General features: G+C 47.2%; 1 protein-coding gene across 1 annotated transcript in view; it reads right to left on the bottom strand.

Moving 5' to 3' along the window:
* Window positions 1-1323: 1323 nt before the first annotated feature.
* The window catches only part of jarid2b (jumonji and AT-rich interaction domain containing 2b), a 102656-nt gene continuing 79284 nt past the window's right edge, over window positions 1324-24695 (bottom strand). The window contains exons 5-18 of the mRNA XM_070984140.1: window positions 21088-21306; window positions 17382-17626; window positions 10427-11891; window positions 7869-8449; window positions 5172-5264; window positions 4916-5034; window positions 4658-4728; window positions 4350-4464; window positions 4155-4260; window positions 3873-4055; window positions 2926-3056; window positions 2524-2710; window positions 2049-2156; window positions 1324-1793 (exon numbers count right to left, since the gene is read on the bottom strand). Coding sequence (XP_070840241.1) covers window positions 1563-1793; window positions 2049-2156; window positions 2524-2710; window positions 2926-3056; window positions 3873-4055; window positions 4155-4260; window positions 4350-4464; window positions 4658-4728; window positions 4916-5034; window positions 5172-5264; window positions 7869-8449; window positions 10427-11891; window positions 17382-17626; window positions 21088-21306 — 3854 coding nt within the window. The 3' untranslated portion in view covers window positions 1324-1562. The remainder of the gene's footprint in view (window positions 1794-2048; window positions 2157-2523; window positions 2711-2925; window positions 3057-3872; window positions 4056-4154; window positions 4261-4349; window positions 4465-4657; window positions 4729-4915; window positions 5035-5171; window positions 5265-7868; window positions 8450-10426; window positions 11892-17381; window positions 17627-21087; window positions 21307-24695) is intronic.

Here is a 24695-nt window from a genome sequence, read left to right as displayed (position 1 = left end):
TTTCTTTCTTCCTTAACCCCAGAAAAAGGCTCAAGTATTTAAAGAAATTTACAGGATTATGTACAAAAAAAAGTCGATGTTTTGTTTGAGTTGGACTTTTTCCTCTCTTAAAAAAAAAAAAAAAAAAAAAAAAAATCACTCATAATATATCTGGAAAGGGAAAAAAATGCAAAAGCCATAAAAACAAAAAGGACAATTTTAAAAACAAAACTTGGATTTGATATTTCACATTTTACACTCTTTGACTAGTGGCTCTACTTGAGATAACACATCAGATCAACAAAAGTAAAAAACACAAAATAATAATAATAATATAATATAATAATTAATGTTTACTGGTACAGATGAAACAAGAGGACTGGAAGAATGGAATGTTAACACGATTGCACATCTAGAACCAGAAAAGCCTGAAAGCTTTTCTGCCCTGTGGGGCGGGGGCGCATGAGCTAGCTGTTAGCCGACAGCAGGCGCTAACCCCCAGATTTAAATTTTGTGTTGTTATACAGTAATTATAACCAACAGCACCAATAAAATGGATCTCCCCGCTAAGGTTCAGGCACGGTTTTCACTTGCTAGCGAAGGAGGGATCCCTCCATACTACCAGGAAGTGAGGTGAGCGATGACCTTTCACAGGTCAAGCAGCTGTAGCTCTGCCCCCTCTCACATCCACCAACGAACAGAAACATCCACGATGACAAAAAAAAAAAAATAAAATACACAGAAGACTTCTTGCAAAAAAAACAACTAGCAAAAAACAAAGCTAAAATTCAAAATAGAACTTGAAAAAGCATAGCCAACCAACAATTAACCAACATCGTCTGTCTTTCAAGTTTTTACCTCGCGTCGCCACCCCCCCTTTTTAAAAACATCAAGAAAGGATAAAATCAATAAAAAAGGACTCCTCTTCCTCAAACCAAGGACAGGGAGAAACTTTGGGTAACTACTTGATCTCATTTTCATTTCAGAAAACCGGGGAGGAAAAAAAAAAAGGCCGCCTTTTCATTTGTCCCATGTTCACAGCTGAGTGACGCATGATGAGAAGGGATGGGGTTCAGTCTCAGGGGCGAGATGAGGGCAGGAAACAGTGATGCAAGAAGAAGGTAACAAACGTAACCCATTTCAGTTAAGGGAGGATGGGTGGTGGAGGTAAAGGGTAGAACAGGGCCCATCAAGTCTTCTCGTGAACGGTACACTTAATGCTCATACTGCTGCGAAGGACGACTTCAGGGCGAGGGGGGGAATCTAAAATCATCCAGAATAAAAACAAATTCTTCTTTCACACTAGTGCAAAAAAGACATCTTCCTTTTCTTTTTTCTTTTTTTCTAAACAAGCCTGTCATTCTAAGGGGGGAGGTGAATATCTTTTGGAGGGGGGGCTGAGGTCAGGTGAGGGGATTTTCAAAGCTCAAAAACAATCGATCTTAAATATCAGGTGGTGGAGGAGGGACTGATAGTGACCCTGCTTAATGTGGAAAACAAACGAATAAAGAACAGGGGAGTCGGGGAGGGTCGGGGCAGGACGTGGGCGCAGAGCACCCGGCGGTGATGTCGAGGTGTCCCCCTCAGGACACAGCAGCGGCCTTGGGTATGTGGCTGGAGGACAGGCGTGCCAGGGACACCTCCACGGTGGCGCGCTTTCGGGGGCCTCGCTTGGCCGGCGATGCTTTGGAGCCGTGGCAGGGGTCCCCCACACCTCCTCCGCTGACGATGACTCCTCCGCCACCGCCGCCGCCACCTCCGTTCTTTAACAAGGCCCGGCCACACACCTGGTTCACCAAACTGTTGATTTGCTCCTGATTGGAAGTTACAGAAAAATCTAGATTAAAAAAACGATTCGACAAAGACCATTTTTCATCTTCCACGCTGTCTTGCATCACTTTGTTCATCTATAACTTATTCACACACAGCAGGAGTTACAGCACTGACACAAGAAATTACAGAAGATGAGCAACTATCTCCCTGCTGGAGGAGTGGAAGCCTGGCTGATGTCGCCCCCGTGTGGACAGAGAGAGAACTGAGGGACAGCAGAGAACAGGGCTGCAGCTCACCTCATCGTATCGGTACATCATCTTAAGGCCTCTGCAGGACTTGTGCTTCTCCACATAGCGCAGTGCACACTCCAGACAGAAGACCACATTGTCAGTCTCCTGAACCACCTGCACAGACAGAAACCCAGACGTTAGCAGAGAGCTGAGACAGCAAGAAACCCGATAAATCATTTAAATGTCTTCCAGTCTGACTGCATTATACCACTAGTAAGTTTGCAGTTTCATCATCTTGGTTTAGATACTTCTGAAATATTGAGCCATAAGTACACAGTGTAATCTGTGTGTTTCTTTCAGGGCCTAATCCAAAATAACAGCCACCAAACTGGAAAATTATAGCTCCTCTTGCATGATTGATGATGAAAATAAATATTTATGACAACGACATCCTATAGACCGTGTGTGTTACTGCGCCTGATCCCAAACACGTCTCCAAACTAGCCTCACACATTATAACCGTCGTGTGTGACGCCCTCACCATGGACAGGTAGCAGAGATGCTGACAGATCTGGCAGCGTCTCTCTGAGGACTCCAGTGCCAACCATTTCCCGCGGGGCTTTTTGCGTCCCTCACCGGGCCCCAGGCTGCCATCGTGGGTGCCGTAGCGGGCAGAAGAGAGCAAGCCTGCCTTGTAAAGTTCCTGCCGTTGGCGCATCTCTATGTTCCTATGGGACAAGAAAGATGCTCATGAAGTGAGATGAGGTAGGGTGTTTTAAATTGGAGGGTCAGATATCCTCTAATGGAAAACACCAGTATTTTTACAGTACAGCAGTCATTAAGATCAAAGAATACAGTGTGAATATAGCTTAAGTGCAACATCTGATTGCGTATTTGTGTACATATGTGTGAATACGAATATATCTGCACTGCCGGATCCTACCTGAGGTCTTTGAGTAGGGCGGAGATGGTGGTGAGGAGAAGGCCATTGTCCCTCTTGGATTCGGCTGTGGCGATCTGGTACAGTAGCTTCTCCATGGAGAAGGGTTTGGCTATACGACGACACTTCAGGTCCTGAACACAAAATCATTATTCAATCACGAGTCTCACTAAAATCAAAAACTGTTTATGATGAGATTCGACTTGTCAGAGGTTTAAACACATCCAGACACACATGGCGGGCAGATGATGCACTCCAACGATGCTGACAGCATCCTTCAGCGTGTCAGACTGAAACTGTTTGCAGTGTAACCACAGACTCTGCACACTCAGATTAATGGTTCTTGTCCTCTGCTGTTTATCACTCTTAAGTAAAAAAAATGTCCATTCGCAAGAAAATGTTTCAGGCAGAGCAGCACAACACAACAGTGTGTTGTATGAATGTCATATTACCCTCGAGAGCCGTCTCTGCTGTGGCTATGAATACGATGGCATTGCAGAAGGTGTAGGTACTTCCATCACCATAATGCCCATAATGACACTAAGGAGCATTTTCTTCTCTTCTATTACGGCTATAATGAGGTCCAGTGGTCCAAAGGCTCGCTCATGATCGCGAAAGAAAAAATTTAAATACACCCCCCGGGGAGACTTGCGGCTACAATTACTCCTTAAAGTTCAGCACACTGGCTGATTAGAGAATCTAGCTCCAGGTCCTAAGTTCATTTATCCATTTCAGTTTCATCACATAAATCAGAGCTTTAACTGCCAGCGTCCACAGGGGGCCAGTGTTGTGAGGCATTACAAAGCAGGAGCAAATTAACACACGCGCCATGTCAAATGTGTGACACACAGGCATAAAATGACATTTTATACTTCATATTTATAGATGGTATTTTTATCTGTTGTTTGTTTTCCACATACACACGTGGAAACCATGATTCCAATGCTGACCTTTGCGGCCTGGTAACCCAGGTTCATCCAGTGCGGTGTGGCAAAGTGCACCGTCTCTGACACGCTGTAGCCACAGCACACTTTAGCGACAAAGGCACCGGGGTAGCAGACCACAAACTGGCCGCTCCGCTGGACCGTGCGGTAAACCTTGATGCCTTCGCGGCACAGCACCTCTGGAGAGATCTGGAAGGTCGAGAGGGAGAGAAAGCGTCACATTTCTGAACCTTTCTCAAAACACCTCTAAAATCAGCACATGCCAAAGAAGGATGGTTCTCGACTGACCATGATGTTCTTCTCCAACATTTCTAGTCCTGGGGTGCCATTGGCCTGAAGCAGTGTATGGACCACCTTGTCCAGCTTAGCCTTCTCCTCAGCAGGGACAGAATACCTGTGGGAGGACAGATAAAGTTTTTTTTCCTGCTTATTTTAACGTATGTTTAAATACGAGAAGAAGAAAACAGCCCAGTGCGTACTTACCAAATGCAATCAGCACCAGTGTGTAAGTAATCAATATATGGAAGGCGGTTTTGGTCTCGAGACCAGCATGAGGTAGAAAAGACCATGCCAATGTTAAGCCAGGGAATGGTCACCCCTGAGGAGACGGAGGGGTTTAAAGAGAGAGAGAAACAAGGCCATAGGTTATTACTAAGTACAGAGTAACAACAGCATGGAGTCTGAAGAGATGCTGCTACAAGTCATTTATGTCCTCTATATACACTTTCTTCTGCAGCTAAATCTGTCCTTGACTTTGCTATTGGGCAGCTGCAGCCTTCACATGTCCTCACCAGGCACAGCACCCAGATGCCTCAGAATGGATCCAGAGTTATTGGGGAGGACAGTGAGGTTCCATCCATGTCTGAGGAAAAGATATGAGGAAAACGGTCATTTCTGCATTTTGTTTCCACAATACAGTGTCAAGATTAACCATCCAGCACTCATACAAGCAGCTGTCCCGTTAACAGGGGAAGACGGCAGTGTTGTAACGCAGGCAGAATGTTCTGTGCAAACTTCAAAGTGCACTGTGAGGGCTACAAGCTACTTACTTTGAAAATGGCTCTGACTTTCCTGTGGGGAAACCACTGCCATGTGTACTGGTGTCCACCTTCCCACAATGCACCGCCACGTGGCTGTCTCTCTGCTCCACGATCCTCCAGTATTCTTGCTGCAAGAACAAAAAGAGAAGGAGAGCGGATCAGTGGAAGAACGCACGAAGCAGGGAATAACATGCACTTTAAGACACTAAGCTACTGTAGACGATGCAGTTCACGAGTGGTACGATCAAGATGTTAGCATGCTAACCTCAACATCAGCAGCCCCTGGTTCCTTGTTAAAGCACATGGTCATGGTGTTCCGGGCTATCCTGAAGAAGTTAGTCAAAGACACCGATTTCCCCTGCAACAAAGAGCCATCAGACACATGTATTAGACCATATTTATGGTCTTGGGGCCATGAAAAAACAACTACAGCGAGTGCGAACTGAGATCAGAGCATGAATAAAACATGAGCACAGAAAATATGGCTGCACATCAATGAACTGCAAGTCCTCCGCTTTCCCACCACATGTTTGTATGAGTTAAAGAGTGACAGGAAAAGCATTGTGGTCTACAGAATGCATGCACTGTATCAGCTGTGCATGTTTATGCATGTGTCTCTATAAGGCTCCATGTCTGCCTTTCCCGCGGACCGGACCCTCTGTCCCATCCTGGTGACCATAAATCTAACAGATGCGCGGATCCTGCTGAATGACGACTTGTGGATTCCTCACAGTGACAGTTTGCCTTTCCTTTTTCTTTTTAGGCGTCCAGATGTTTTCAAAAAGTGACCTTATTACAAATTTCTATTTATACAATAGCTATAGGGTTGGAAGATAACGCAGTTAAATAATACAGCATAGTAGAGGGCCTTGTAAGCACTGACAGGATGTTCTTTAGGCGACTTAGTAGCAGCACTTATCCCGAGCCTTTCCTGGTGTAATTAGAGTTAATTATACCCTTGACATGCACTTTGTTCACTTGATAGAAAAAGTGAAATATAACCTCCTCTTGGGGGGCGCTCGTGATGAAAAATGCATACAAATCTGAGCTACGGAGAAAAGTGATGGGTCATATTTAGACAAGCCTGTCCAGTCCGGATGGTGACAGCCATTCACATGTCACAGCGCTGAATTGCACTTCCATAATTCAGAGGTCTTTGCTCTGCGCTGGGTCAAGTCTGTTGACAGTATCTCGGTTCTTCAGCGGGAGGTCAGAGGAGGGATTTAGTTACCGAAGGAACTGGGAGGGGAAAAAATAATAAAATGGGATCTACATTTGAGATGGGTGGAGTATTGTGCAGTGTGTGTGTGTGTGTGTGAGAGAGAGAGCCGACAGAGCAAACTTATCTTAATTACGGAAATAATTACTCCTACACCGCATCAAGATGCTGTGGCAACAAATGTGCAGACAAGCTCTTTGCAAATAAATATCATACATCAACAGTAAGTGCACAGTTTGTTTTTTTTTTTAACAAATGTTTGCGCAAGTGGATCTCTGCATACACGCAGAACTCCAAGCCTTTGCATTGACTGATTGGAGCGTTGATGCACCGGGGCTCGGCGGAGGGACTGACAAGAGCACCGGAATGATAGACAAAGGGATTGATGGCGAGAGGAACGGGGATTTGGGGACATAGCTAAGAGCAAGGGCATGAGCTGAAGGAGAGAGGCCATGGGGAGAGGGCTGGATTAAAGGAGCTGAAGGGTGGAGAGAGCTGGAGAAGGCGGGGTTTGAAGGGGGCGGGACAGGGGTGAGGGGAAGGGCTGGTTCGGGGGCTGCCTTCTCTCTGACCTACATTTCAGCCAGCCAGAGTCAACACAGCTGCCAGCAGGCTGGAGAGGTGGGAACGCATCGAACGTGCGCACACACACGCACACACACACACACACACACACACACACACACACACACACACACACACACACACACACAGGACGACTGACCACTTTCCACACCCACACACACACACAGCTGCACAGAAATATCTAACCAAACCACCAAAGTGCAAAAACTGTCGTCCCTCGCTCTCACACCAGAAACCAGGTCTTAACAATGCAGCTACAAGACACATCTGCATGTAAACAGGTGTGCAAAACCACAAACTACGAGAGCTGACAGCATGATAATGTTTCCGAGAGCACTGATTAAGAATTCCATCAGGCATCAACATCCTGGCATTAACATTCTCCTACGTGGGTCCCAGTCATAGCATGTTGTGACAATTTATAGCACGGCTTGGCTCCTCCTGGAGACAGAGTGCATATTTTGTCACTTAAGAACTGGCACAGTGATATCGACACACTCGAATTTCAGCGGTGGCACTACGAAGGTTGTGGGCTGCTTACACCTCATGTGTGACATTTGTCTTCATTCAGACAGTAGTGAGATGGCAGACATCTGGCTGAGCGATAATGAGGCCTTTGAAGGCAGCTCAGGCGCTGACACCACGTTACAAAAGGTCTCACATTTAGCATGTAAACAAGACAAAGGGCGGATCATTTCTGATTTCGGTTCAGGCTTGTTAAGTTGAGGGAATAAAACCTGATAACGGATGCCACCATGCTCATTAACAAAAATCAAACAAACTACAACAGTTGGCTCTTACGTGTCACATCTCGTGTACATTTGCTTACGTTTTAAATAAAATTAGAAGGAGGTTTGTGTGCCGTTTTTGTGACGACTCATCTTTTCACAGACAAAAATCAAAGGCAACTACGATCCGGAGGCAGGCAGGCCAGTGAGGGGGCAACATCCAGAGATGTGCCTGTGCTTTAGTGCTGCTGCTGATGCAAAGATGGCTGACTGTAAACTTCAATAGACGATAATAATGAACAGCTGTGAACAGTAATGACTTGTGATCATAAAACCTCTTTTACAATGAAAACAATAATGAAAAGAAGCAATGCACTTCTGTGCGTCTTGCCTGAATGCTTCAAATGTGCGGCATGATCTTCATCCTCACCTTGTTAATACATTTGTGCTGATCACTGAGAACGCCACTGTCCTCCTCCTCATGCTGCTGCTGCTGCTGCTGCTGCTGTTGCTGTTGCTGCTGCTCCTCCCCATGCTGCCTGTCCTCCTTGCCTTGTTTTTCCTGAGCGAAGAGCCGGCGCCGGCCCGCTTTGACCTGAGCCTCCAGCTCCTTCAGACGATGATACACTCCATTGGTGCGGTGGTGCCCTGTCGCCCCTCCCACTATCCCACCCACCAGCCCGTTCTTGGGCTCATAGCGGGGCAGCACCAGCGCGCTGGGTGCTGAGGAGTCCGAGAGACCCTCTAGAGGGCCCCTGCGCGACTCCAGGTTCTTTTTCTCCTGCAGCACCTCGGCCTGCAGTCGGAGGCGCTCCTCGGTGCTGAGCGAGTCATAGGAGAGGATGTACTGGAGGTAAGCCTCCTGCAGCTTGGCCAGCCGGTCCTGCGCTGACTTAGGGATGCGCAGAAGATCGGCCAGCTTGGTCCACTTCTTCAGGTCCATCACCTGCTGCATGCCGCCCATGTCATTGATGAGCTGGAAAAAACGTGACAGGTCCACTTCACAGCCACCTGTGCAGAGCAGAAGGACAAAGAGATGGTTAATCCAGGGGAAACATGAGGAGTGAGCTTAGTGCGGCTGAAACTCAACATTTCCAATAGGACTCTACATCAAAACCGGTCGAAGGAAACATTTGTCATCTTCAATAACAGAAACGTTATGCACCCTGGAATGCTCTGTGTGCACGGAGATGTTGTCCATTTTCACTTGTCTAAACTCAGGTTTTAAGAAATAAAACACAGAAAATCAAATCAAATCAAGAAGACTGCCAACTTGGAGCATCTGCTCCTTTGGCTAAACATGCCATTTCGTTCAGGCCAGTTCATTTTATTTGAAACGGCCAATTGAGCTATCACCTTTCGAAATGATCTGAACCAGCATTGTGCCAAACACTGATACAAATTCGGCTAATGTAGAACTGATCTGCTGGGCACAGTAAAGGAAGTCATTTGGAAACAGGGTATCCTGGCTGGCTGAAGCCGCTCCACTGTGGCTCGCCGGCTGCCAGGTCTCTCTGGCTAACAGTCGCATGCTGACTGTACTCACACTGGTTTGATCTGAATGCAGCTGCATGCAAAAGCAGCAAACACAGCACAGCGCATGAACAACACGAATCAGTGCAAAAATAAAAATAATATTCAACAGTCACATAAGTGCATGCAAGGAGTGCATACACGTGCAAACGGGGGGCTATTAAAAGGGTCATAAAATGCTGATGTCATTGTGAGAAACGGAAGGTGACGGGACAATCAGGGGGAAATACTGTTTTTGTGGCCCGTCAGGACCGCAGTCAGGTTGTTCCTCATTGTTATAGTTGTCCATAAACAGGAAGATAAAATCGAGTGGAATGCAACTGAAGCTTTCGGAGCACCACTGATACCAATGGAAAGAGCAATATTTGTGATGCTTGCTCGCTGGCTGGCTGCTTTTGTCGCGGCTTTATAAAGCCCAGCATGAGTGGCAAGAACACGGTTTCAAGACCGCAGGATACCGAGAATGAAAACAGCACTACTTGTGCATTATCTTTCTTTGATGTACTGTATCTAGTTTATCACTTTCCTGTGAAAGAAAAACAACCCCGAGTGTAGACAGGGCTGGAGGAGGCCTCGGTTTGGAAAGGGGTGTCTGGATTTCATTGACTCCTGTAAAATTGATAGCTCTGGTCCTCTGTGGCAGTCTGCAGGAAGAAACCTGTGGCTTATTCTTAGTTAATTCAATCAATTGTTCACTAAGGCCAGGCTCAGACTACAGGAGTTTTGGGCCGATTTATCCCTTATTCACCCCTCCAGACAGCAGGACAATCAGTGCCTTGGTCGGTACAGACGTTCACGCAGATTATCTGGTGATGTGAGGGGCTTACAGATCCAGCTGTAAGCCTCCCAAACTGCTCGCAGACTCATCAGGGCCGGCCTAACAACTGCAAACATGTTTGATATTGAGGAGTTCAAGTCTGGATGATTACAAGTACTTTCCAAACAGGACCGCAACAGCCAATGAGAGAGACAAGTCATTAGCCCTGGAGCAGCTGACGGTGTTGCCAAGCAACAGTCAATATTCTAGCCCTTGAGGCTTACGTTAGCTGGCATGCTACTGTTGACAGTTACTGAAACTGCCAGTTAAAATCTCACCTCCAGTTCTCGCTGAGAATAGACACCCCTGCACTGCAAAGCATTACTACAGCAAGCTGTTGCAGCACGTCAGTCTCCATTTTGTTCGCATCTGCTTCCTCAAGAGACCACGTGAGAGAGATCACGTGAGGTGGTGCATTGCTCCCTCTGGCATGACAATATGACTAATATCCTGTAGTGGGTGATGCGCCATAATTTTCAAACCTTGTAGCACGAGCATGTTTGAGATTGAGAGATCTCTGAGGTTTCTCCTTGCGTGCATGATGCAACCTGAGAAAACTCCAGTCGTCTGAGTTTGGCTTCATTTTCCTCGTGTACATCCACATATATGTGTATGTTTGTGTGTGCTGGCTCACTTACCAATGACAGGTGGCTCATCCATGGTAATGCCCTGAGATTTGAGGTGCTTGCGGATGCAGGCCAGCCGCTGCACGTTGGGGCCCCAGCGCCGGCCCAGCATGTGGACCCTCTGCACCTGTGTAACAAAACGCATCTCCTCGCTCAGCTTGCACTCCGGCCGCCAGTCCGGTGGCGGGAGCACACGGCACATGCCAGCCGCCTCGGCCTGTTCCCTCACTGCATCCAAGTACACCAGGGGGTCCAGGAACTCCCGCGGCATTGGCCGGAAGACAGGGGCTTCACCCAGCGCCGCCCAGCCCTCTGGCCTGCTCCGATGGCGCTCCCACTCCTTCTCCTGCTCGCGTTCCTTCTGGCGTGTCATCTCTTTCTCGCGCTCCCACTCCTTGTCACGGTCAGCAGGCCGCAGTGCTGCTGGTTTGAGCTGTCCGGGGTTGTTGGTGGAACTAAGCACAGAGGAGGTGGTGGAGGAGGACACAGAGGTCTGTTGGAGGTCTGAGGTAGTGCTGGCACGACTGGGGTTCTGTGGGTGATTCTGGCCTGATGAAGGGGAGGAAGAGGAGGAGCTCCGACTATGAGACCTGCTCTGCTGCTGCTGTGCTTGTCGAATCAACATCAGCTTGCCAGCCGATGCCCGCTTGGGTCGCTGGTTCACCGGCTCCGCATTGGCTGCTGGTGTAGAGGGAGTCTGTTGAGGAGGGGGAGTGGGAGGTGGAAGTGGGGTGGCAGGTGGAGTCTGTTTAGGTGAGGGCGGTGTTTCTGATTCATGTCCATTAGAAACTGGAGTGGTAGGGGTGGTGGTGGTTTGTGTGGCAGCTTTCTCTTGATTGGCCACCTTCTTGCTGCTGCTGCGTGTCTCCAGAGGCGTGGGTTGAAGCTTGGCCTTCTTGGCCTCATTGCCAGCGGTTTTGGCTTTCTGCTCAACGACCCCTGTCCCAACCGAGTTGAGCAGCACCTCCAGACGCCGCTTGGAGTTACGCAGTCCCTCTCGACCCGGACACTCCCCCTGGCCCTGCTGGCGCTGGCACTGTCTCTGTCCGTCCTCCTTCACCAGGGTGTTGTGCCGCTGTCCGTTTAGCCTGCCGTTGAGGCGGGCGCCAGCAGCCACATTGTGCAGCCCATTGGATAGTAGCACCTGTTTGCGGGTTTTTGCATTGCTGTGGTGGGCTGGTGCCGCTGCTTTTCCTGAGTTGGCCAGCCCATTGCTGGCTGCTGGCTGGCTGTGCTGATTGTGATTGTTCGCTGACGATGGTGCCGAGGCGGCGCTGTTGTGTTTGTTGCTGCTGCTGAGTTTGGTTTTCTTGCCCAGTTCTTTCTGTTTGGCTTTGGTGTAGGTGACGTGGCCCTTGGACACGGTGGCTGTGTACTTCTTCACAGTTTTGGACGGCAGTCGGAAGTCGCGGCTCTTTTTGGCACCACCAACAGCTTGTGCCGAGCCTGCCCGCGTCAGCCCGTTCACTTTAGAGACCTGAGATCAACAGAAAAAGTGGGAGAGGGATGGTACACATTAGATGATTTGGATACAGAATCTCATCACGATGCTGTGGATCAATCATGCATTTGAAGTAACAGGGAAATATCTTGGAATACAGGGAACTTTGCTGGAGGGGAAAGGTGAATACTTTATGCTGATAACGCATAAATCTTAAAGAATCCTATTTGATCAGATCGTTGAATGTTATACAAGTTGAAAACACCAAAATGTTGTTGAGAATCAGAAAGTAGAATACACACGAGGGGCACGGGCGCACCCTCCCTCCACGATGAAGAGGACAAATATTCAGACGCGAGCACTGCAGTAGAGCTTTTGGCTGGTCAGACCAAAGCTATTTGTGGAAACCTACGCTATTCATTAGAGAACCAATCAACCGTCTTGATTACTATACTTTCAAATGCAGGACACTTTTGTAAACTGCAGCTCAAACTGCTGTCAACACAAAGGCTGAGATTTAGAAAAGGATATGTGCAAACCAAAACCAAAACCACTACATCCAGAGATAAACAACAGCTTAGAGCGGGTAGGAGAAAAAAAGAGATGGGACACATGAGAGGGAAAGCAGGGATGGCTCCACGGTTTCTGCTAGCAGATGGCTGGACAGTATGAGGTAGGAGGTGGGGTCACTGGAACGGAATAAAATCCCATCCTGTGCACATAAAAACAGCCTTTTATTTGCCACGGGTTCCCTTAAATGCTATAATTCAATTTTTGTGCTGTGAATAAAGGTCTTGCTTGTGTGTTTTGCGTGAGTGTGTGTGAGAGAGAGAGGCAGAGAAAAGGAGCGCATATGTACACATGACTGTGTGTGAAGCCTTTGAGGCCCCCAGCTGTAGATCAGAGGGTTGGTACAGCGGTGTCTGGTTCCACGGCTGGCTCGCTGGCTGCAGCTGTGGGAAGGATCATGGTCACCCTCTCCCTCGGTACAAAGAGCCTCACAGCCGCGTCACTACGTGCACAAATCCATTGTGTGAAATTAAAGCGTGCATGGGAGTCTGTCGAGCTATTTCTGCCTTTCACTCAATCACTTCACTCCCCACATTCCACTTATATTTCGCCTGTATGCATTTCTAAGAATATCCACTCCCTCCTCATCTCTGTGTTGTTTTCATGGCCCACTTTCAGCGCTGCCACGAGTTTCTCATTCCCTTTTCCTTTTCTTCCTCTCTCCCCTCTCTCTGATTGATCTGTGTGTGTGAATGTGTGTGTGAGAGAAGGCCCTTCGGAGCTCTGTAAAGTTAAAGAATTTTTTGATTATTGGATTGCCAATATCTGAAGGGACTGAGCTGGAGGAGGTGTGGCAAATATGCTTTTCTTTATGTTTCTGTTCTCAAATATCTACTATGCATGCAGGGGTAGACACATTGTATATAAGGCAGCTTGATTGTCTTTAGAAAACCTAAAAATTTGCATCTGTAATCCAATTTTGAAGCCATTTATCTACAGTATCTGGGTCTTTCTGTTCGACCCAGCTGGACGCGAAGCACAGAAGAAAGAAAGGAGGAGGGATGGGAGCGATGGAGTTATCAATCACAGTCGGGGCGCCACAGGAGGGAGCTGACAGCCGGCCCATTGACAGGTTTGCCTTTGAAGGGCTCTCGTGTCACACTTGTGTGTGTGTGTGTGCGCGTGTGTGCATGTATTGTATTGTTTGTCTCAGGTGGCGGGGAGGGGGGGTGCACTGACACAAAGACCGGGCCATTAAAAGATAAGGGGGGACTGAAACCTAACCCTGCCTCCGTCAATCATTCCCCCCAACACACACACACACACACACACACACACACACACACACACACACACACACACACACACACACACACACACACACACACACACACACACACACACACACACACACACACACACACACACACACACACACTCCTCCTCACAATGGAAAAACACAAGGTGACAAGGAGAGAGGGAGGAAAGAAGGGGTGTTGAGAGGGAGTGAGGAGAGGGATGAAAGAGAATTAAGCAACAATATGAGTGGATAAAGGACGCCTTAAGAGCACTACGGTTTGCATATATGTCACATTATGGGCTCCTCAAAAAAAGTTGCTGCTGTTGTTACTTCAGAATTAATTAGTAATCTGAAACGAGTTTAAATGGACTTATTTGACCTTTTCATTCGCAGCTCATGAAGCATCAATATGACATTTTTAGTGCTGAAATAGTAACAGACTGCTAGAGCAGCAGTTGCACAGATAGCTTCTATATTTGTCCAGCCGCAGTTTGCTGACAAAGCGTTGAGACACGCTGTCATGACCGCCTCCTGCCACAGGGGGGCTCAGCGGGCCGGCTCTCCTCAGGGGCAGCTCAGCAAGTCTCCCTCACTTGTCTCTCTCTAATTATTTGGTCTGGTGGAAAAGGAGGATGGCAAGAGAGTGATGATGAGAGGAGAAAAGAGAGAAGAGAGCTAGGGACTTTGCTGGGGAGGGACGGAGAAGAGAAGAGAGAAAGAAACAGGTAAGAAGGACAAGAAAATCCATTCACCAGACACTGGCAGAGACAATTCAGACAGAAATGAGGAGGACGAGGAACAGAACAAGAAGGACGCTGAAGCCAAAGGGAAAAAATAGAACACACACACACACACACACACACACACACACACACACACACACACACACACACACACACACACACACACACACACACACACACACACACACACACACAGGCAGGCAGTTCTGGAGTGGATTTCAGTCGCATGTGAGCGGGGAAGGGGAGGGAGAGGGAGGTGGGTCTAGATGACATCATGTGTTGCTATAGCCCAGCTGAGGCCTGGCAGGAAGATTTTTAACAGGCAACATCTGCAGGAGCCGGCCCTGAGAAAGAGAGAGGGAAGAGAGAGAGAGAGAGAGAGAGAGAGAGAGAGAGAGAGAGAGAGAGAGAGAGAGAGAGAGAGAGAGGAGAGACAGACGGCGAGAGAAGGCCAGCCAGGGGATAGAAGAAGACAGCAGAAAGTTTAACCCTTGCAATGCCCACTGACAAAACAATGGAGATGGAGAAGAAGGTTGTGCATGCAGGCCGACGCGCAGCATTGTTCTGTTCGCCGGACACATTCACTCACGTCCGTAGTGAATAACAAAAGTGTGATTGGTCAGCTTTGATATTTTCGGTTTTCTCCAACATGCTGGTCGATTGTTCAGGTGAAGAAAAGCTCGGTAACGCTTCTGTTTGTGAAGCCATCTCCAGTGCAAAGCTTCCTCTCACCGTGAGCTGTAACGCCAGGAGGGCGAAATAATGTAAACACATAAATTTGGGCATATAATGCATGCGTGTCACAGCTCGGTAACGCGCGACACGCATCCATCAAGTGCTGTGGAGACGCGATGACAATCAACGGGTTAAATCCTGTGCTGAACTATAAATCAATTCCTACGCCACAGTCATTTATGGCGCGACTGCCGGAACACCTTGACGGCAAGGCATAAATCCGGCTTAAGCCTTCTTTCCCCTCTGCTGTCTTATTAGGCCGCGATGCGATGCGGCCCTGGGCAGGTTGACTTTTAAGCAGCTAGAGAAAGGTCAAGACAGGCTGGCACTAATAACACACACAACGCAAAAGCCCCTTCTCTAAAGCAGAGATCTGCACACAGTAGCCGCTCAGAAGAGGCTTGCCTCAAGAAGACAAGCAACAAATCTTACATTTCTCACTGGTTTGTTATCTTTAACATGCTGTTGTGTTATGGAGGAGGCTAATTGAGGACGGCGGAGGACAAGCAGCTAAACAAGAAAAGTGCCGAGTCCTTTTCAAATGATGCCGAGTCGGCTAAATGGTTTGGCCCCACCTGCGCTCGCTGCTGTGTGCGTCTGCTTCGCTGACATCCCCACTTTTTGTTATTTAATTAAAACAGATAGAATCGTATTGTTTTATAAAAAGGTCCAGTCGCGGCGCATGTATTTTGTTGATATCAGCCGCTATTAAATTTGGGAGTACAGAATCAGGGTGAATTGAGTTATGATAATGCCTTTACCCTCCGGTTTTACACACACAACCCCTGGTTCGTTTTACGGCTACATAATCACTTAACCTTTTATATGGCTTAGCCTGTATTTTCACAGTCAGCTGTGGGTATAAATGTGTGTGTGTCTTGAACACACACGGTTAACACACATACTGTTCGTGCTAATTGAAGGGAGAGCGAGGAAAGGGGGAAAAAAAAGCACTAATCCTTCCAAATGATTGGAGCCATGTTGTCAAGGGCAAGATCCGTCTGTTTGACACAGGAGCAGCAAGAGAGAGAGAGAGAAGAGAGAGAGCATGAAGAGAAAAGGAGAGAAAAGAGGCAGAGAGAGACGGCGATATAATAAGAGGAAGGTGGAATGAGAGGAAAAACAAAATACACATTATGAGAGGAGTCAAAAGGAATCAAGCAGGGTGCCAACAGTGGACTGAAAGAGAAGGAGAAAGAGAGCAGAGGAAGAGCCGTACAACAAAGACGAGCGAGTAAGTGAGGCTCAAGTTTGTCTTGGCAGGCGCTCGCTCTCATTGAGATTCATTGTTGGTTTTACCGGACAATTCCAGCCACTTAAAAAACCTGAAGCATATGCCCGAGTCTGCATCGGCTGCAGAACGCTGCTACAACAACAACAACAACAACAACAACAACAACAACAACAACAACAACTTCTACTACTACTACTACACTGGACAGAGGTTGGCATTCAACAGGAAGGAAAAGGCAGGGAAGGAAATGGAAAAGAAGAAAGGAAGCCTCAGCAAGCTCCTGACCAGCTGATAGGAACATAACAACGCCAGTTTTCCGACGAAGGCCACCTCCACCCCATCTCCTCCTTGTCCTCCTCTTCTTTCACTGTGTGGGGTTCCTTAAAACCTGCTTAGTGCCACAGAGGAGGGAGGGAGGCTTTCACAGCCCCTAGCCAGCACTTCTAAATATAGCTGCAGTCAGGGCAGGCCAAAACACAATCATTACTCTCCCAGACACAATGGATGGAGGAGGAGAGAGGAGTTAAAATGCGAAGAGATGAGAAGATAGGAGCTGCGAGAAGAGAGGGAAAGGAAGAGCGCGGAGAAGGCAAAGAAGCAAGCCAGCAATAAAGAGAAAGTATAGGAGGGAGACAAGAGAGGCTCAGGAGTAGTTAAGAGAAATCGCTGTGAGGAGGATAAAAAGAGGATGCGGCAGATGGGTAAATGAAAAGAAAGTGTTTGAAATGGGCATAAAAGCCAAACAAGCATGCGTCACCTCGAGCCTGTTAATACTGAATGTTCCATGACAGCTCCGGTCATTACAGAGCTGTGCAAACCATTCACCGGCCACACAGGCTTCCTGTAGGAGAAACCTCCTGCACGCTGCACTCACATTTCCCAAGGTCTGCCGGGGCAGCTATAGGAGCGCTTTTGTCCCTTTCCTCCCTGCGTGCTATTTAGCATCTTGCAGCTTTGTCATCTCATTGATATTCCAGCACTGGGCGCTCGTGGCCGTACGCTACCTGTTTGCGCAGCTCCTCAGCAGCTCTCCTCGGTGGCAGCCCGTTGGCTGAGCCTCGACTGTTGGCCAAGGCCTGCTGCTCCCTCGCGTGCTCCCGCGCCTCCGCCCGCTCGCTGCGCTCCCTCAGGAGGGGCGGAGGTGGAGGCGGAGGAGGTGGCAGTGGCGGGGCAGGTGCATCCCTGCCGTGAGCTCCCGCCTTGGGCCTCGGGCTCTCCCTGGTCCCTGCTTTACCGTGGCTGTTGAACACTGGAGAGGAGGAAACACAGGAGTCAGGTGTGCTGCTTCTGCCACTCTCAGTCAATATGGAGGATGAGGGATGTTGCAGTTTTTCCATTAACATTTTTAATAGAGCTAAATAAGGTAGCAATATGACTGACCACTGGTGAAGCTAACTGATTTTACTTATTTATGTGCTTCAAGTACATTAAACAGACATGCTCTCATGCACTTTCCTGAACATCATGAAGACACTACAGGGTCTAGTTTTCGGGCCCTGATAGGAATGCAGCATCAGTACAAACTCTGCAGTAAAGCTTTGCACAATTCTCTGTTGAGATCGGTATGTATACACATTTTCTATAATTTAATGCAAGCTAGTATAAATTCCTAATGCGCAGAAAAAGTCAAAACTACAGCAGTAAAATAACAGAATAACAAATTAAACCACAGTAAAGAAAACAAGACAGCGTGGAAAGCTCCTATAAGGTAGCAAGGAATAAATAACCTTATTAGGACATATACTATGCTTTTTCAGGCTACCGTCTACATATGCCAATGCCAATATATGGGCACAAGTCTCAATAGTCCTCCCCCATAGTGCAGAATGGGCTTATAAACCCCTGGAACCAAACCACAACGACCAAGTGGAAAAGCCCGCACAAACATTGGAGTGACAGGCTTTTGGCTGACATATAGCCCCCAATCAGTAAAATATGCATAGATTTAAGGCGTGCATGAAAACGTCTTTATACTACATGTCAATGAACCTGTTCAAAATGGACGTAGACTACATCAGCCCCCGGGGGTGATGCTAAACGAGTCGAACGGGAGCGAGGCAATTAACATACACATTCAATAGCTCTCTCTTCAGCCTTTATGAGGCTCAATTTAAAGTTTCACGGCGTCTTAATATTAACAGGCAACAGACTGTACGGAAAGAATGGCAAGAGGCCACAGCGCACACACACACACAGCATTTACAGTACACACACACACACAGCATTTACAGTACACACACAACGCACAGCATATACAGTACACTCTGTTGTTGAGACAGCATGCATGTACATTTTTGAGCTTCGTGCATGTTTCTGTATGCAAAAGTGTGTGTGTGTGTGTGTGTTGAGCGTCTGCAGGGATCTTGGGCTCCTAGTTCAAATAAAAAAAAAAAAAAGAGGAATCCTGACATTTTGAGAAGTGAGCTAAGCAAGAAACTGAGCCCAATAAAAGCTGTTTAATTTAGCTATGTCAACATGGCACAAGGCCGAGCGGGAGAGCGAAGCGGAGAGACCCAGCGCTGATGAATGGCCTACAATGTAGGGCCTTTCCTGCCTCTCTTTACCTCCCAGAGCAAAATGTTTCTCTCGCTTTCACCAATTCTGCCCCCCCCCCCCCAAGCCCACCCCTTCCTCTCCTCCACCCTGAGAGCCCATATAACCCTGCTCCTGCTGGAGAGCGGCCCAAGCTGCATATAAAAGTGTCACGTTTGACACCTATCTTAATATTGCAAAATGTACACAGGAGTGTGTGTGTTTGCCTCTGTGTGTGTGTGTGTGTGTGTGTGTGTGTGTGTGTGTGTGTGTGTGTGTGTGTGTGTGTGTGTGTGTGTGTGTGCCCGTCTGATAGCCAGCACAACATAAACACTGCCTCAACACTGGAGCAATGACCCAGTCTTGACTGTGTGTGCACACCTACGCATGTAAACGTCCGTTTGGTTGTCCTTAACCCCCTCGTCTCTATTCTCCCCTGCTAAGTATATCTGCCTATTTCCCTCTTATCTATTTATTTAGCATATCACAGCGAAGGCGCCCAGCTGCTCTGCAAACACTGTTTTTATATGCGATAAGTAAGGAGGCTAAGCCGTCCTCGTGCACACAACAAGCCTGGATTCGTTCAAACAGGTTTCACTTTCCTACCGTCTGTGCTCCCTAAACAGATATGTGCAGTTCATGTTTCAGGTTGCAGCCACGGATGTTATCGAAACAACGAGAGAAAAGTTGGTGTGCGCGTGTGTGTTGGGGCTGTAGATGCTGTCAGTGAACTCTACAAAGGCAGTGCACAGTTCTCCGAGAGTTCAGTGCGAGCAAATCTATGGACCTCTCTCCCTCGTTCTCTCTTAATCCCACAGTCTCTCTCTCCTGTCTCTCTCCTCCTCCACATTCCACTTGAGAGGATGACAGAGGAAAGAGCTGAGCAAAGCGTTCACCTTTTGAACCTTTCTGGCGGCAATTCTACAGACTAAGGAGGGAGGGAGAGACACGGGGAGGGCAAAAAGGAGGAACTATGAAATCCAGCCCTTGTTTCGTGGGGAAACGCCTGGCCGGAAGGATTGTGTGTCTCCGAAGTCTGCCAGTGTGCCAGGGAGGGGAGGCAGAGGGAGGGCCTGCAGCTTAAAACACCTCCTCTGAAAAAATGCAGATCAAAACTAAAACGAAGGAAACACAAATGTGCCACCAATCTCCATTTTAGCTATTTTTATCCACAATGTTCTTACTGAAAAGATTATTTATTTCAAAGACTTTCTACAACCACATTCTTTTTCTGGGTTACACACACACACACACACACACACACACACACACACACACACACACACACACACACACACACACACACACACACACCTGATAAGACTTTTGTGGCACACTTGTTTTTAATTGTCGTCCTTGCTGGGGCTGGGCTCAATTGCATGCAAGCAAGTGTGTGTATGTGCATTCATCCAAATGTCTATTTGCCCCCAGGGGTGTGCGTATGCTGTCACTGCTGTGTGTGTGTGTGTGTGTGTGTGTGTGTGTGTGTGTGTGTGTGTGTGTGTGTGTGTGTGTGTGTGTGTGTGTGTGTGGAGGGCCCCGGCCAGCTGTTGCAGTGCGTGCATAAACACCTTGTTAGGGCTTAGTAAGCTAAGTGTTAATTGGGGTGGAAAGAGTCGATGTGCTGCTCTGCTCTCCCATGTGACTTACACAGTCGCTGCAGAGGAAAACAAGAGCACAAACTTAGGAAATTGCTCATGTTCACACACAAACACACACACAGACACACACGTCCTCTGTCCCGTCACTCATTCTGTGCTCGTGATTGGCTAAAGTTTCTTTCTTCCTGCTGCTGCATCTCCCCATCTTTCACCGTCTCCGAATCCTTTTCCAAAATGGATCTTTCCATTCATCTCTCGTTACTCTACTGGTGCATCATCCTTGACTCCCCTTCCTCTTCCTTTGCCCTCACCTCCCCCGCCATCATTCTCTCTCCCTCGGAGTGTCCCATCTTTCCCTCCTCTTCACTCACTTTCATCCTGCACCTCTTCTCTTTCTGAACTTCTCCTCCTCGTCTCCTCAGACAGTAAACACAGGCAGGACTCTCACAAAACTACTCCTACTCATGAATGACTACATTTCCCATCAAGCTCTGGGAATATGTAGGAGGAGTTGTAACACGGAACAGTTGCCTCTATAAACTGGGAGACGTTATTTCCAGCTCCGTCCTGTCCTTACCATGCCCGTTGAGCGGCTGCCTGGCGGGGAGCTTGCCCTTGCGGGGTGTCGACTGGCAGGAGGAGGACGCCGAGGCTTGGCTGCTGCTTCCCCCACCGTGAGAGTGGACCCCACCTCCGTTCCTCACCTCCTCCTCCTCCTCGTCTTCCTCCTCCTCCAGGTCCTCCTCCTCCTGGGAGCTTCCGAAGTAGGCCATGTTGCTGGGCAGGGCCGATGAACCTGAGTGCAGCGAGGTGGAGGAAAAGGAGCAGAAGGGGGCACAGAGAGGGGGAGATGAATAATAAAGAGGTGGGGTGGAGGGAGGAGTGAGAGAAAGGAGGAGAGAAAGGGAAAGTGACAATTTTGAAATAAGAAAAAGGCGGTGAAAAGCGCAGAGGTACCATTAATAAAGTCCGAGATGCTATTTGATATTCCCCAGCTGTTTCCATGTGTGGAAAAACTGTCTTTTCATTCTAATCGCTGACATTACAGATGAATCAACATCAATGTGTAAGTGGTGAAATATTAATGTAAAAATAGAAGTTGCTCAAGTGCTTGTGAATAATAGTGATTGTGCTGCTGGTTTTTTCATCTGTTATTTTCTCAGCTGGTGGCCTATTGATGCTTTGTAAACTGCTCTGCACATTGCGGCTGCATTGTTACATTCACACACACACGCATGCACGCGCACGCGCACACACACACACACACACACACACACACACACACTAAAAATGCACGCAATCAAGGACATGCGCATTTTGAAGCGATTTGAGAGGCGATGACAGTTTTCCTTTATTCTGTATCTGAAGCTCTTGTGTTTATAAATTACCATTTATCTACCGACCTTCACCTTTGTTTCTGGCGCTTGTCCTGCAAATGTGTCTGTTCCTTGTAACACAGTTTGCCACAGAAAGACATCAGTAGCACGTGGTGGTTCTAGCAATAACAGCGGCTATAGACGGTGCAGACAGGGGGGACGATAGGGGATCATTTGCAACATATTCTGATAGTTCAAACTAAAACCAGAGAGCTTGGAGTGTGTAAAGGGCAGTCGTTCCACAGAGACTCTCCATGTTGACAGTTTTATTGAGACATATATACAGTACATGTGCTCAAATATCTAACTCTGTAAAAGAGTTACTTTAGAAACCAAAAGAGTCACTGCTGAGCTAATCCCAAATCTGTCGCTTTCACTCTTCCAAACAGGATTACTGTCAATCTCTCCCCCTATTGGAGAAGAAAACCAACCATCTCCCTCTTTCCTCTTTCTGTCACACTCCATCATTTTCATTGTCATCTCTGAGAAATCTAGCTCAATACATGCTGGAAGGAGGTAAATGGTGTTTGGCAGTGGATAGAGTATAATGTCAGCTCAGTTAGCTGAATGCAGACACACAGTCACTCTCATAAAAAGGTCATAAAGCCCAAAGCTATGTTATTAAATCTCATAATGTTGCACTCATAAATCAGTGTGCAAACAGCTGGTTCAGTCATACAGATGCAGGAATAAAAAAGCGAGGCAGGCTCGTACAGCGTAGCTGAAGTGTCTGGCACGATACGTTTGGACAGAAATAGAAATGCACAAACACACTTTTTTGTGTGTGTAATACTGCTGCATCATGCCTCAGCACACTTCCAGAAACATCTTAAAAAGCTTTTCAGTAATATGCTGATCTTTGCCACAAATGAAACAACAGACCGGGAGAACAGCGTGTGTTTCTTTGTGCGGATAGCTTCTGAATCGACAGCCTGCAGCAGCCCCTCACCACAGGTAGTCTTCTATCCAAAGGCCTGCTCCCCTTTTGAGGCCCTTATATATAACCTCAAGAGGACAATCGGGAAGCCTGGATCAACCTGTACACACCCCATATGCCCACATCTGTGCATGTATTTTCATTTCCTTATGAGGCCTGACGTTATGTTTTATTGTATAAAATGAAGACCTGTTTGCAAAGCTCTGACTGACAGCTGGACGGCATTTCAGCATAAAACACTCAACCTTTTTCCTCTTTTCTTACACTGGATTCAACCAGAGGAGCTACTTCCGCAGAGCCAGTGAAGGCAACATAGACCTCCCCTATAGATGTACTGTATGGGCAGGGGGCAACACAAGTCATTCTTCATCATTAGCCAATTACTGCTGAGAGATAAATGAAGGTAACAGACCCTCACTCAGTCACAAAGGCCTGTGTATACACATGCATGTGTGAGACGAGAAAAGGTGGACACAGTGCAAAATTCAGTAAAATAACGCTCATTTTGAAAAAAACGATGGATTCAACTGATTTTATGAATGCATGAGTCGTTTGCATAGCATGAGCAACTGCTGTGCTTTTTATTACGGTCTGAGGAGCCGCAGTGTTTAAAGGGCATTAATGGGAAGCAATGCGTGATTATATGTCAATTAAAGCAAAGTTAAGCCTCTGAAAAATAGGCTGAATTTAACTAGCCTGCATTAAGTGCTTAAAATGCACAGAGAGTAAATTAAGAATTAGCCAAGTCAATTATTTAATTAGCGCTCTTGTTTTGGAGGGTGCTGAATACTTATCATAGATTTTACACATTCAATGCATTATTAAGTGGCTTTGGAGAAATATAGAGATAATACAAGGGTGCCAAAATTTCAATTTTCTAAAAGACTTCCACGTCTGATTTATCTTACACATGATAGAACGAGCCAGAAGTTAGCCCGACGAGGTCTGCAGGTGGACAGCAGCTGTTTGATTGAAGACAATATGCGCAGTCATTGGCTCATGGGTGGATAGTGTACTGTAACATGACACACACAAACACATTCACGCAAGAAGTGGACAATGGGGCTCGACTTGGAAAAGACTAATCATTTATGTGTACTTGTGTGTGTGTGTGTGTGTGTGTGTGTGTGTGTGTGTGTGTGTGTGTGTGAGGATACACTCAATACTCTGGTGACAGCCTGACTAAGCCTGAGCTTTCCTCATGACAAAGCGGAGGACGTGCGAGGCTTAACTGGTGCTGACCAGTACCATGCAGACCAGAGTACTGCTGAATACTGGAGCATTCTGCTTTCAACAGCACCCACTGCACAACTAATAAATAAGAATGGAACGTCCTTAAGAGAGCACTGGCAGGCACTGCTGCTTCTCTACCGACAAACTGCTGTAAATCAATATCTTCAATGACATTGACTCGATGGATTACTGTCTGCTTTTGTCATGAGAACATTAAATAATAACATATTGAAATCATTACTCCGGCTTTCTTTTCTAGGCTGTAAGCTGCGTCTTTGAATGTGGATTAATTCTCTTTTTAAAGCTCACCAACTATTATTGCTATTATTGGCGAGCCGGGGGACCTGTGGTTACCACATGTCACATTAAATTCGTTTTGAAAAGCTCAGTTTACATTTCATGCTCCTATCAAAGATTTTCCAAACAGTTTAAAAAGAGAGCCTGGTAATAATACATCTTGTTGTGCCTTGGATCCCACTTTTCACACAGCAGCTCTGCCAGTTTCTAATTATCTCCTCAGAAAGCTGGAGGGAGAAAAAAAAAAAAACCTGTCGTGGCAGCAGATTCCCTGAACAGATAATATTGGAGTTCTACCTGCTCTCTTTAACTTCCGGAAGAGGGCTGTCGGACAGAAAGTAT

Source organism: Chaetodon trifascialis, chromosome 17 (genome assembly GCF_039877785.1).
Source record: "Chaetodon trifascialis isolate fChaTrf1 chromosome 17, fChaTrf1.hap1, whole genome shotgun sequence".
In the NCBI taxonomy this organism is placed as follows: Eukaryota; Metazoa; Chordata; class Actinopteri; order Chaetodontiformes; family Chaetodontidae; genus Chaetodon; species Chaetodon trifascialis.
The sequence above is the reverse complement of the archived record's forward strand: the minus strand, read 5'-3'. Positions and strand labels throughout refer to the sequence as shown.